The 13,204-nt window shown below is 41.6% G+C and overlaps 5 protein-coding genes and 1 non-coding gene across 6 annotated transcripts; 3 read left to right on the top strand and 3 right to left on the bottom strand.

Annotated features, from left to right (window-relative positions):
* Nucleotides 1-734: 734 nt before the first annotated feature.
* AWJ20_614 (uncharacterized protein) lies at nucleotides 735-2,084 on the top strand (the record flags this gene model as incomplete). Its single annotated transcript, XM_018882564.1, has 1 exon — nucleotides 735-2,084. The coding sequence occupies one exon, from the start codon at nucleotides 735-737 to the stop codon at nucleotides 2,082-2,084; it is 1,350 nt and encodes a 449-aa protein (XP_018734840.1).
* Nucleotides 2,085-2,276: 192 nt separating this feature from the next.
* AWJ20_613 lies at nucleotides 2,277-2,348 on the bottom strand (the record flags this gene model as incomplete). The annotated part of the gene is made up of 1 exon: nucleotides 2,277-2,348. It is a non-coding gene; the product is annotated as a tRNA-Met (tRNA).
* Nucleotides 2,349-2,726: 378 nt separating this feature from the next.
* On the bottom strand, nucleotides 2,727-4,181 carry YPS3 (Yps3p; the record flags this gene model as incomplete). Its single annotated transcript, XM_018882563.1, has 1 exon — nucleotides 2,727-4,181. The coding sequence occupies one exon, from the start codon at nucleotides 4,179-4,181 to the stop codon at nucleotides 2,727-2,729; it is 1,455 nt and encodes a 484-aa protein (XP_018734839.1).
* A 982-nt stretch (nucleotides 4,182-5,163) lies between these two features.
* Nucleotides 5,164-5,928, top strand: AWJ20_611 (uncharacterized protein; the record flags this gene model as incomplete). The annotated part of the gene is made up of 1 exon (XM_018882562.1): nucleotides 5,164-5,928. One exon carries the CDS (start codon nucleotides 5,164-5,166, stop codon nucleotides 5,926-5,928), a length of 765 nt encoding a protein of 254 aa, XP_018734838.1.
* Nucleotides 5,929-8,607: 2,679 nt separating this feature from the next.
* On the top strand, nucleotides 8,608-10,305 carry NAF1 (Naf1p; the record flags this gene model as incomplete). Its single annotated transcript, XM_018882561.1, has 1 exon — nucleotides 8,608-10,305. The coding sequence occupies one exon, from the start codon at nucleotides 8,608-8,610 to the stop codon at nucleotides 10,303-10,305; it is 1,698 nt and encodes a 565-aa protein (XP_018734837.1).
* Nucleotides 10,306-10,400: 95 nt separating this feature from the next.
* On the bottom strand, nucleotides 10,401-12,857 carry MSH1 (mismatch repair ATPase MSH1; the record flags this gene model as incomplete). Its single annotated transcript, XM_018882559.1, has 1 exon — nucleotides 10,401-12,857. One exon carries the CDS (start codon nucleotides 12,855-12,857, stop codon nucleotides 10,401-10,403), a length of 2,457 nt encoding a protein of 818 aa, XP_018734836.1.
* Nucleotides 12,858-13,204: the final 347 nt, after the last annotated feature.

Raw genomic sequence — 13,204 nt, 5'->3', positions numbered from 1 at the left:
TAAATCGTTCGAAACACCCAGGACTTCGGTTTCGTCTGACTCGCTACTGCGGGAGTCAACTGGACTTGATGCCAGCGACCGAGTGCAGTCGACATTATCATCAACTTCGAGTATTGTCAGTGATTTGATAAGTGAATCTGTTTTCGATCGTAAGATGAATAGACGATCAGCCAGTTTGAAACTATCGCCGATTGTGGTCGCTTCTCGATCCGACTCTCTACCGGGATCCAATTATGTGAACAGATTAAGGAGTAAGTATATCAATGAATTGGACATAGAGTCCATTACTAACTTGTATAGGTACTGCGTCTATCCACGAACAAGTGACTCCTACGGAAAAGCTAATTCCCAGCTCTGATGAAGATCAGGCCCGATTGAGAAGAAAATTCAATCTTATTCGAGAGCTCGTTGACACAGAGGAAGTTTTTGCTACAGACATGGGCGTGCTCGTTGACATTTACAGTCGAAAGTTACGCTCCGAGCAATATTTTGGTTACATTTGTAAGGCTGATATCACACGCCTATTCTCCAATGTTGACCAAGTTCTTTTGCTTTCTCGGCAATTTGTCATCACTCTAAAAGACACGATAAACCCTTATGTTTTTGATTCAAAGGTCCAACTAAATGACAAATCACTCTCTGATGTCGAGACCAGAATCGGTTCAGCTGTGCTGGACTTTATTCCTTTGATTGAGGGAGCTTTCCAAACTTACTGTGATGCCAATAAGTGGCAAATGGATACTTTCTATAGACTTCGTTCTATGGCATGTCCAAATCTAGACGCATGGTTAACTGAATGTTTTGATGCATCAAAGACAATAACCACTGCGTGGACTCTTGACTCGTTACTGATCAAGCCGGTTCAAAGATTGTTGAAGTATCCTTTGCTTATGGACTCTTTACTTAAAGCCACTAATGAAGGACACCCCGATTATGCTAGCTTGGAAATGGCTGCTGAGCAGATGCGAAAATGTGCTGATCATATCAACTCAGATAAGTCTGACGATACTGAGGTATCACTATCAAAAAAGGCATTGCGGCAAAAAGAATTTGAAGAAGAATCAGCTAATTTACGTCAGCTAAAGACCACACCCACTGCTGACGTCGGTTTGCAGCAATTGCTGTCTAATTTCTATCAGAAGAGGAGAAATATTCGGTCTTTGATTCAATCTATTGCCACTAACTCAGCGGACATTCAGCATCAATTTAATAGCAATTCTGCACTGGCCAAAGCTTGGTTAACTTGGAGCATGGCAATTGGAATCGATGAGGAAGATTCAAGCAAGATGCGTAGATACAAGCACTATGCTCTGTTCTCGACACCATTTACTTCCACATCTTCAACTCAATTATCTACAGCAAAGTTGTCCCGCAAGATTGAAAAAGAAGTCTTGGTTCCGCTGGAGAAGGTGTGGGCAATGTATGAAAGAACCGAACTATTGGCAGCAGATCGTCTTAGATTCCATGTATTTTATGCAAAATATGTTGCTTCTAAGAGTGACCTTCCATATGTTGTTAGTCCCACTAGTACGGGAGAGCACCATTCTTTCTCGGCTTTAGATCGCCAAAGAGCGGACCTGTTTTTCAAGTATCATAACAGTCTGAAAGACGGTCTACCTGACTTGTTCAGATTGACTGATAGAATGGTAGAATGTTGCTTTGCAAAGTATATCGAAATCCAGCGACAGTGGTTCAGAATGACAGTCGATTCTATGGCCACTGTCTTCAATCTGAAAGTCAACGATATTCAAGATGCAGAGGGAAGATTAGATCATGACCCAATTGTCGCAAAGTTCAGGGAAACAGAAGCTATAAGAAACAAAGCTCTTGAGTTGGGTATTTGTAGAGAATCGTTTTATGGTGGAGATGATGTTGCTCTTAGTAATAGCAGCACTTCAGATTCTGAGTCAACCAGTGATGCCCAAGATCGACTGTCTTTGGCGCCAATGTTATCTACTGTTACGGTGTCGTCCTCGAAGGAACGACTGAAAATTCATCGTAAAAGCAGCATTCTCAGCCTGACTAACTGGCAGCGGACCCTCAAGTCGAACCCATCAAAGTTCCTGTCTGGTGCAGGAAATTAACTTATTTATAAACTCTATTTTTATTTTATTTTGTATTAGGATTTAATTTAATGATTATGTAATGTCGATATGATTATATGAATAAATATACATCTACATGTAGAAGTGAATGTCTGTCTAGTCTTCAAAAAGAAAAGGAATTATAGAAAAAAGATTTGGTTCATGGTTTTTTCACTGAGCCACAAAAAAGTCTAGCGACACCAGGTTTCGATCCTGGAACCTCAGGGTTATGAGCCCTGCGCGCTTCCATTGCGCCATGTCGCTGGTTTATTGAAATACGAACGCTGTATTGGCACATGACTCAAAATTATTTCCAGGTTTAGGGTCTTAAATGATGAGTATTCTAAGCGATTTTTAGCAATTTTTCTTAGAATATGATGTCTATATATTTCTTCCCTATATATTAAAAGACTATATTATAAACAGAAAAATGCTAATAACACATGCATATGAAATAATGTAATATTCGCCTGCGGCGGTTAGAATCAAACGTCAGTCGTTTTTTCGCATACAATAACTTACCCCTGAGACTTGACGCTGCTGATTTGGCATGCCCCGTCGTAGTAGATGCAGCTGTGGAAGAGCTAGCTTGAGATGAAGTAGCTAAAATGATATGTTAGGAGCCAAATAACAGAGAAAATATCAGATCTCTACTAAATACTCACGAGTGGCTGTGATAAGTTTCACCCCTGAGAAGGACGCCGTGGCAGTAAGAGCCTGAACTGAAGTCGCAACTTCAGTAGAATTATAATTTGGTGCTTTAATCGCACCTGGAACTGCTGAGTTAATAGTCTCTATGCTGCTAGAACTTGCGTTGAAATTGGTGTTGGCGATCGAAATCTCAAAGTTCTCCAAATCGTATACAACATATGCGCTCCTCAAAAACGAATCTCCTAAAATTGTCATATCATCCGATGGAAGAATTGGTAGGACGCAAAGTGGGTTATTACTTGAATCTGTTATTACATTGTTGCTCCCGTCGGTGGCTTCTTCAAGAATATCGGATAAATTGGAAGTGATGTTTGCTCCACTGAAGCTATATACAAGCGCACTTTGACCATCTCGAACAGAGCACGGAACAAGGTAAATTCCTAGCTCATTGTTCAATTGTGCATTGAGACTGAAGGAAATTGAGTCAAATATATTACTCGGAAGGTAGGTATAAGTTGTACCTGAGTCTAGCAATGCCAGTATGGACCCTGAAGTTACCGAAGAGTTGTCCCCATTCGACCCTGTCAAGGACAAGCCACTAAGAACAACTGTCATACTAGAGGGGTGTTGTATGCTTAGAATTGATGACACTAAAGGAACAGTGTATAGTGGTCCATGAAATTTGGCAGTATCAATAGCTCCAAACAAAAGCTGTCCCGTCTTGGATCTAAGGTCATTAAGCCAAAGGGAATAAGCTACGCTCTCTATGAATCCTTGGCTTTTGAGGATCATTGGAATGTTTTGGTAGGTATTGGATGATGTGTCGTTACCTTCGGTTCCCTCTATAGCCGGGAAACCAATGCCAAATGTACTTGTTGTGTTGGCTTCTTGAGCCACTGCAAACGTAGAATTCTGAAGTACTGCGCCTCCAAGGTCCAAAACATCGGATCCCCAAAGACCCTGAGCAAAGGTATAGTCTGCATAGTTAACGAGAAAGTCAGAATTGTTCACTTGGAATGTAGAAGAACTGTTTTGGTCGAAGATGCTATTGCTACAATTGAGTAGACCCTGTCTTATTTCAGTCGAGTTCACTGCACAATACGGGTTATTGGATGAACTAACCCATAAGTCGGAGGATCCTGTGTCAATTGCAGCCACGAAGGTTTGCGGAGGGGTTCCAATCGATACCGACACTAGGTACGATGAAAAATCGTTCATGAGAGCAGTACCGACACTTTCATTTATCACAGACCGTGAAAATAGCCCGTATTCCCTGGAAATCAGAGGATTGGAGTTCACTTCGCCGGGGTAGTATTTTGAGCCTTTGATGTCAAAGTTGACATATTTCGGCGAGGGGTTGGTAACTGCAGCAGTTGCTGTTCCAAGGATTTGTACAGCTAACGCCCCAATGGAAGCCCAGTGCATTATCATTCTACCAAGTGTCATGAAATAAGCTGGATGGCGTATACGACATAGAAATGCCGGTTCTGTCGGAATAATCTGGTGGAAACGGACACTGCCAAATCTCGAGTGACTGAAACAAATAATCCACTATGGGCCCCCCCCTTTACGAATTAACCAATGCTAGAGCTTTCACCTTATGAATCCAAATAACAAGAGATTTGAGAAGCTTCAAATCATCGGAAAATCTAATCGTCAATTATCCGCCTCGATAAGTTTGCGCACAAAGAATACAAAGGGCGATCCCCGCCTGCATGATAAGCAAAAAGTAAATGGACAATCAGCAGGCTAACCGAAAACGTTGAAAAATGTCACATATATTACGATTATTATTTATTTTAAAATCTCTAAGTCCAATTCCTTAGTAGTTAAGGTTTTAAATGTTCAATAATCATTATTTAAGGCTTAGTAGGAAGCTCTTTATTTTTTTTTTCAAGTGAGGTTTTTATAATGGATTGAGGGCTTCGTATGTAAGCTATATACGATTGCTATATGCGACAGCAAGGGAAGTAACTTTGGTATATTCACTAGAAGATTAGGAAATAGATTACTAACGGCTCTACAATTGGAATTATTAGAGGAATCTCGTGGCAGCAAAATGGTTTACCGATATCCGGTTCTATATTAAAGTATCGTGCATCAGTTGTGTGCAACTTTTAAATTACATACGCTATTGTTCATTTTCCGTTTCCGGCAGTTATGATGCAATGCAGATGGTTAAGTTCCGATAGGAATCTGGGCTTGACAGAAGAATTTCAATCGTCCTACTTCCTCGTCTTTGACAAAGATGCTTATATGAACAGATATGGTTTCACAAAAGACATTTAGTAGACTATTTGAACGGCGTCAAAGCTGCCAAGTTCATAGCTGGTCGGAAAGTTATCGCGCATTAAGTACCCCACATTTTGAAACAAAATAAATAAGTGGTTTTTTGGGACCATCCTTCTAATTATTCAAATTTTTGAAAATGGCCTCAGCTAGTGGTGTTCTGGTAAAATTTCTGGTATATGATAGATCAGGAAAAGTGGCAGATAGCCTGAGATCTCTCTTACCTCAGGTAAATAGGGGCACTAATCAGCTCACTATAGATATCTTGCCATATAGCTCAGACAAAGACCTTGCACAAGTTATAAGGGAGAACTCAATTGATGCTATTATATCTCCAGGAAACTCATATGGGTTTTTAAATGGGGGATTTGATGCTGCTATATCGTCCTATTATAGTGGTGAGGTTTCGGGCGGTAATATCTCCATCACCGCCAACGACATCACATTATGTCTTCAGGACGTTTTACTGGAAAAGATGGGCGGATATAACCCAGTATCTCACGCATTAGTGGTGAACATGAGTGATGCTCTCAAATCTTTTCCAAAGACTATGGAAGCAGCTGGTCAATTGAAAAATTCCATTCCACAATTGATACATACCCCTACTATGGCCCTACCTACTGTAATTCCGCCAGGATCGCGAGTTATTTTCGATTGTATGTGGAATATTATTTGCTCCATTAAACAGAATAATGTCGTTTCAGAGACTAAAATTAATCGTGTTTTATTGCCGGGATTAGGTACTGGAGTCGGGAGGGTCAGTGCAGATTCATGTGCTTCGCAAGTTGTAACTGCATTGCAGTATTTCAATAAAGCGGAATCTGCCAAAAGCAGCGATGAGTACGAGAAAACTTATATTGATGCTGCCAACATGGACCGAGATATCTCCAAAAGTGCTCAGTGAAGCACATAGTCCTTTTATTACTGGAGTTATGACGACCATAGCAGCTAAAAGTACGTGTTACGTATTTGATTTCATTTTATATCCTTATACACAAGAAAGAATTGGTGAAACAATGATCAGTATTTATTGATATTCTCTTGGGAGAAAATAAAAATAAAATCTAATCTAGTCCTTAATTGGAGTCGAACCTAACAATAGTTTAGAACAGAACAACGAAGAGAATCATAGTAAATAACGCTGAGAAAGAGAAAGAAAAGAGAGCGAAGGGGGGTCTCAAGTTACCATTACTAGCAGCGGCTGCATCACTTGGAGAGTATCCTGATACTCCCGTAGAGTTCTCACCGACGCTGGTGCCAGCGGCATCGTTGCCACCTGATCCTGACTGTTTTTTGTTAGCAATTTTTGTCCTAAAGCTGAGAAAGTTACTTACTTGTGTTTCAGTTGCGGGCATAAGCATAGAACTGGCCATGTCAGAGCCTGGGATAGAGTCACTTCCCTGGGTTTGTGATCCTTGTTGTGTCTGATGGCCCGGCTGAGTTTGGTGTCCTTGCTGAGTTTGTTGACTCTGTTGTGTTTGGTGACCTTGTTGAGTCTGATTCTGATCTGTCTGTTGACCCTGTTGTGTCTGGTGACCCTGCTGAGTTTGCTGACTCTGATCAGTTTGCTGGCTTTGTTGAGTTTGCTGACCCTGTTGAGTCTGTTGGCCCTGCTGTGTTTGCGGCTGGCTCTGATCAGTCTGTTTTGTTTGTGTCTGCCCACCCTGTTCTGTCTGCTGGGCTTGCTGTGTCTGTTGGTCTTGTTGACCTTGCTGAGATTGCTGAGTTTGTTGACCCTGCTGGCCCTGTTGTTGTTGGATCTGAGTAGGTTGGCCTTGTATTCCCTGTTGCAATTGGCCATTTTGATTGGTTTGCATACTATCGCCTGAAGAATCAGTAGATGATGGAGACGAGTTATCGGATGCACTTCCGGTGTATACTGCAGCTTGCTGGATCAAAGTAGCAGCTCCACTGACAACATGATTAGCACGAGACAAAACTTCAGTGTAGATGGAACTAGCAGCGGCAGCATCAACTGTATTATACTCATTGATGAGGGATACAATAACTGGATCCACTTCCAGTTTACTGACAGCTGCTGCCATTTGAGGATCCATAGACGGTCCTGCTTGAGACTGACCAAATTGTTGGTTAGTTTGCTGTCCTGACTGCTGACCCTGATTGCCTTGTGATTGTTGACCTTGTTGTGATGGTTGACCACCAGTTTGAATAGGGTGCTGGGAATCTGTCTGACTAGATTGTTGGTCGTCAGAAGTAGATGTAGATAGAGAGCCCAAGTTTTCCGTGACGTAAACCTTTTCATTGACATCAATAGCTTGAGCTTGTGGCAGATGCTGTACCTGCCCATTCTGACCCTGTTGATTGTTCTGATTTGACTGATATTGTGCATTATATTGTCCTTGGCTGTTTTGACGCTGGTGGTTGTTTTCCTGAGACTGCTGATCCTGTTGACCCTGAGCTACTTGATATCCTTGAGGTTGTCTATCGTGTTGTTGATATTGGTCATCATGCTCGGAGTTGAGATGATTGTTGTCATTACTTGCCTGAACGATATGGTATGTAGGAGGCTGCTGAGCATTATTACCTTGCTGGACATTATCTAAGGAGATCATCGTTAGTTTTCTTCGCGGACAAAGCACATAGCTGGCCAGTTTTCACTTACCTTGGTTGACTTGAGGTTGAAGAGTAGCAGTGGGGTTTTCTCCGATAATATCTGCAGCTCCAGGAACAACTTTGTTAGCTTGTTTAAGAACCTGAGTGTATATTGCGCTGGCCTCAAGGCCAGTAGCAGTATAATAGACTTTAACCAAGGAACTGATCTTAGCGTCTTGTCCCAGTCGGTTCAAAACAGATTGAGCATATGGAGAGAGTGAAGTCGAGAACTGCTCTCCTAAACATGGAGTAGCAGCCAGGAAGGCCACCGCTAATGGGCTTAAAAATTTCATACTTTGTCGATAAGAATTGTTTCTATCCTATTGTTTTATCTAGTCACATACGTTCATGTTTTCATTATCTGGCTATATATATACTTAAATTGTTAGTTTGTAACGCCATTGCTTCTGAACAACGTAAGCAACCATTGTCGAATAATTGTTTCAGAAAGAAGATCATCTGTCTACCTATTAATATATGAAGTCTAATATCCTTTTAGAGGATACAATAAAATGTTAAAAAAGAATCTGCTTGAATATTGCCATTCCGTCAAGCTACTATTTGATACCATTATAGAGGGTTTTAACCGACCCCCGGCTGGTTTTCGAAGCAAAGAAATGAGTCGGAAATGGATTTCCATCGACGACTTTTGTAAGCTCACTCTCAATAGCAAAGCTAAATTGGTATAGCCAAATGTCTCAAGGTGCCAAGCTTCACAAATTCAAATTTGGTTTGTCTTATATTTAGAAGTATATTATTAGTAAATGTGACTTGTAAATACAAATTGAATTCATTGTGCTGACAGTGACAATACGTTGGATCGTCAGTTAACGTTTCCTTTTAGGGAAAATCACATATATGCAAGTCTGGATCTCCATTCGAAAAATTATTTGAACCCTGGCACCTAAAACCATAACACCGTTCCATCTTCCAGTGCTCAGTGATTTAGATTCATTCGTCGAGCGAAAAAATGACAGAAACGGTCAGCTGTGACAAGAACAAGGCAAATATTATTTCCGGTCCTAATTCTGTTTTCTCCGAAGTGCTTCCAACGGAATCTACTGATGTACAGCTTTCTGAACAATCTGACAAGGGAATGTCCACAACTGAACAACAAATTGATGCAAGCACTAATTTAATAGCTGAAAATAATGGACTTTTAAAAGCGCAAGTGCCTCCAGTATCAGATAATACAGAAAACTTGGATACTGTACCCCCAACAGTGGAAGAAGATAAAACTCAGCCAGAGTCAACCCCAAGTGTTGATCTTGCATTACCTGTGGCTAGCAATGTAGACCCTGTTCCAGTGGAAACTGTGGACTCGACCAAAACTACCGATTTCCTTGACCGTGCATTGGCAGGAGAAGACTTGGCATTCTCTTCTGACGAGGAGCAGGAAAGCAAAACAGCCGATAGTCTAAGCTCAGAGCTTAAATCAGCTGATTCTGATACAGCCTCGGAAATGGATGAACAATCGGAGTCGGAAGAAGACTCGGAAAGCCAATCCAGCTCATCTTCAGGCTCAGATTCCGAATCTGACTCGGATGACGATAATGACAACGCCTCAAAACAAAAGAAGGATGCTAATATTGATCTCAGCGATGAGGAAGATAATGATCAGAGTGGCCCTTTAAAAACGAAGAATGAGATATTGGACGTACCAGCACCCACAGTCCCGACTGATTTTCATCTGACTGCTGACATGCCTATCCAGTATGTTGGTGAACTGACACAGGTGGTAGAAAAAACAGCAATCATCAAAGCAGCGATGTCCGGAGAGTTTCGTATCCTTGGCGACGATTCGATATTTTGCTTTGAAGATCGACAACTTCTGGGAGTTTTGTTCGAAACTTTTGGACGTGTACAAGCACCTGTGTATTCGGTAAAGTTCAATTCTGAAGAAGAGGTAAAGTCACTCTTGCCAAGAAAAGGTCAAAAGGTTTACTATGTTGTTCCTGCCTCATCATTTGTCCTGACTGAAACCGTACGGGCTGTAAAGGGTTCAGATGCAAGTAATTGGCATGACGAAGAAGTTTCGGAACGTGAGCGAGATTTCTCCGATGACGAGAAGGAGCAAGAAAGCAAACAGCAAAATAAAAAGAAGAGAAAGAGACAGCATAAAGCGAAGGAGCGTGATGAAAATGCACCTCCTTCTCCAAAGAATCATAGCGGAGAATCTGGCCACCGGTCAAGAGATTTCAAGCCAAATAATACTCAGCATAATTGGCAGAATCGTAGAAATCCACCACATCAGAACTCTAGTCATGGAAATTCATATCCTGGACACATGCCCCCATATCCTCAAGCACCGTCACAACAATATTTTCCACCTATGCCATGGCTACCCAACCAGTATGCTCCGCATCAGTTCAATTACGGATTCCCTGTTCCGCCACCACTACCAGGAATGCCAGGTATGCCAGGTTTGCCAGGTATGCCAGGAATGCCAGGTATGCCAAGTATGCCAGGTATGCCAAACATGCCAGGCATGCCAAATATGACCAATGTACCAATGATGCCCCCTATGATGTCGCACCTTTCTAATCAATATCAAGCACAGCAAGGACAGCAGGGACAACAGAGACCACGTCCTTCGGACAATCAGAATCGCCCATCAGGAAACACGAGTGGTCTTCCCTATGGATACGACGAACCTTATGTACCATAACTCTAACATGGCCTGAAAACCAGTCCGTCTAGAGTAATCATTATTTATTTCAAGATGCAAAAGTAGTATTCTACATAGTATACGTACGTATTTATTTATTGATTATTAGGATTACCAAGACCATCCCATACTGAGTTTGCAACGGCCAGAGCGGATGCCGGAAAGCCAGCCAATGCCGCAATCCTTAGACCGTGAGAGTTCTGCGAAATGCCTTTTTCCAACTTGTGATCAAACAAGAAATCCATACCGTTCTTCGCATTAGCAAATTGTTCCTCAAAATCAGACCTAATTGAAGTGCGGTAGAAGCTGATATTATGACCCTTGCTGTTTTTCGCTAACAAATCGGCAAGCTCGATGCCAAAATGAGTAGCATAGAGACAACGGCACTTGCTTACGTCAAGTAAATGTGCAATTGTGGCATAAGAAACTGCCAATCCATCACGACCGCTAGTTCCTCTTCCAACTTCATCCAAAATAGCCAATGATCTACTCGTGGCGTGTTTCAGAATGTTGCCTGTTTCTAACATCTCTACCATGAACGTACTCCTTCCTCTATAAAGATCATCCCCAGCTCCAATTCTACAAAAGAGCCTGTCAACAATTCCTATTGTTGCTGATGATGCTGGGACGTAGCATCCAATTTGAGCAAGAACAGTAATAAGAGCCACTTGACGAATGAATGTACTTTTTCCACCCATGTTGGGACCCGTGATCATCCATACGGGATTTTCTTTTCCTCCCAAGTCACAGTCGTTTGCCACAAACTGAGATCCTGTTGAGTATAATCCAGCTTCCACCGTCATATGACGTCCACTGGTGATACACAATGCATCATCATCTGTTATAGTAGGCCTCACAAGCGATCGCTCTCGAGCTAAAATCGAGAACGAGCTCGTCACATCCATCTCATCTATAGCAACGCAGCATTCACGCAGTGAATCTGCTAAAAGAAGAGCCGATTCTCGCAGTTTATTCAAAATAGTCTGCTCCTCTGCTTCCCTTTTACTTTGAATGTAATCTTTCTTTAGGCCCAATTGGATCCACTCTTCATTTTGAATGACGATTGTTTTTTTTGTAGGTTTGATTCGATGGCCATCAATCATTAAGTTCGAAATAGATCCTAATTTAGATTCAGTTCCTGAGATGTGAACATGGTAACCATACTGGGGAGCCCATTTCAGTGAGACTTTTAAGTTGTCATGTAGAGTTTTAAACTTTTGGTCTAACTGTTCCATCTCTGATAAGTACTCTCCCTGCATCAAATCCAGTTTCTCAAGTTTTTTACTTGCCGTGGGCTTGAGAATTGATCTGAATTCCGCAGCCTCGCGCTTGGCTTTCCGGCCACGTTGTAACTCCAATAGCTCTGGTGATATTGCGCCATAGCCTGGCTCTCCCTCCACCAAACCTTCGTCGTTGGAATCGGCTTCAAGAACTTCGATATTTATACTTTTGTCTATGCTTTTACTCAATTTCTGAAGGGCAGGCAGTCTTTTATCCAGAATATGGTACCATTCTTTCAAAATCGAAATTGACGTATCCTTTTCGGCTGCCTTAATCTCCCCAGTCACTAGCCGGTGTATATCTGCTATCGTTGAGATGGACCTAGATACAGCTACCAAGTCCATTACGTCAAATTTTTGCATTCCTAATTTTTGAACAGTTCTTTGGCAATCATCTAGCTTTTCAATGCTGTGTATCAATCTGGCAGTGAGCGTAGGACGCTCCAGAAAGTATTCGACATAATCTTGTCTTGTCTTTATTTTCTCAACTGATAGTAATGGAGAAGAAAGCCACGATCGTAAGAGCCTTGCTCCTGATTGGGTTACCGTTCGATCAATGACGTTGTACAATGTCCCCCGAACTGATTCACTATTCTGAGTGGACTCAAATAACTCTAAACTCTTTCTTGTCGTGCTATCGATTTTCATGTATTCTGATGTAGTTTGGTGCTCTGGGGTTTTCAGTTTGATGATTGACCCAGGCAGATTCTCTGTCATGTATTTAAGTAATACACACATTGCACTTATACTCTTCTCATCTGCATCTTTGACTGAGTATAGCACTTCTGCTGGAGGTTGATTAAACCGAGACATATAGTCCACAAAACTAGTCGATGAAGGGAATTTCTTGTATGTGATCATGAAGTTGGATAATTCACTTAGTTGAGGGGCCCAGTCCCCACCAACGACATTGAGTTTTTTGGCAGCAGAGTCCAATAAAACTTCTTTAGGGTTAATACGAACGATTTCATTCATCAATTCCGACACCGTAGTCAGTTGATAATAAAAACTGCCTACTGAGATATCAAGCCATGCCACTCCTACAGGAGAATTGGCTGGAGCTGTTTCAATAGATTCCAAATGAGAATTCGAAAAATGAATGGCAGCAATAAAGCTGTTCTCCGAAGAGTTTAAGAACGATTCACTCACGAGAGTACCAGCTGTAATGATTCGTGTAACTGGTCTTTTGTCTGCTTCAGTTGAACCAGCAGCAACTTCAGTGGGAACTTGATCCAGTAAGACTACGGTTTTCTTCAAATCTCCCACCATCATTTTTAAATATGTCTGCAATTGGTAGAAAGGGAATCCAGCCATAGGAACAAATGATTCGCCATTTATAGGCGAAAGTTGGTTTTTTCGACCGATTCTTAAGTTTAGAACTGGTCCGAGTTCAATAGCCTGATGAAAATAAAGCTCATAGAATGAACCCACCCTTGTGAGAATGACAGCTTCTGGATATTGTTGCATTACCGAATAAATATACGTGATCATATCACCAGCCTTCGCCTTTGGTTTACTAACAGCCTTGGTTTTGGGATCAAAACCTAGCTCCTGTTTTAAAGATTCTAAATTCAGGGGTGCCACATTTTTGATGTTCTTCTTACTCTCGGTGTCAAATT

Source organism: Sugiyamaella lignohabitans, chromosome A (assembly GCF_001640025.1).
Source record: "Sugiyamaella lignohabitans strain CBS 10342 chromosome A, complete sequence".
In the NCBI taxonomy this organism is placed as follows: domain Eukaryota; kingdom Fungi; phylum Ascomycota; class Dipodascomycetes; order Dipodascales; family Trichomonascaceae; genus Sugiyamaella; species Sugiyamaella lignohabitans.
Note: the sequence above shows the minus strand (reverse complement) of the source record. Positions and strands in the feature narration are given on the sequence as shown.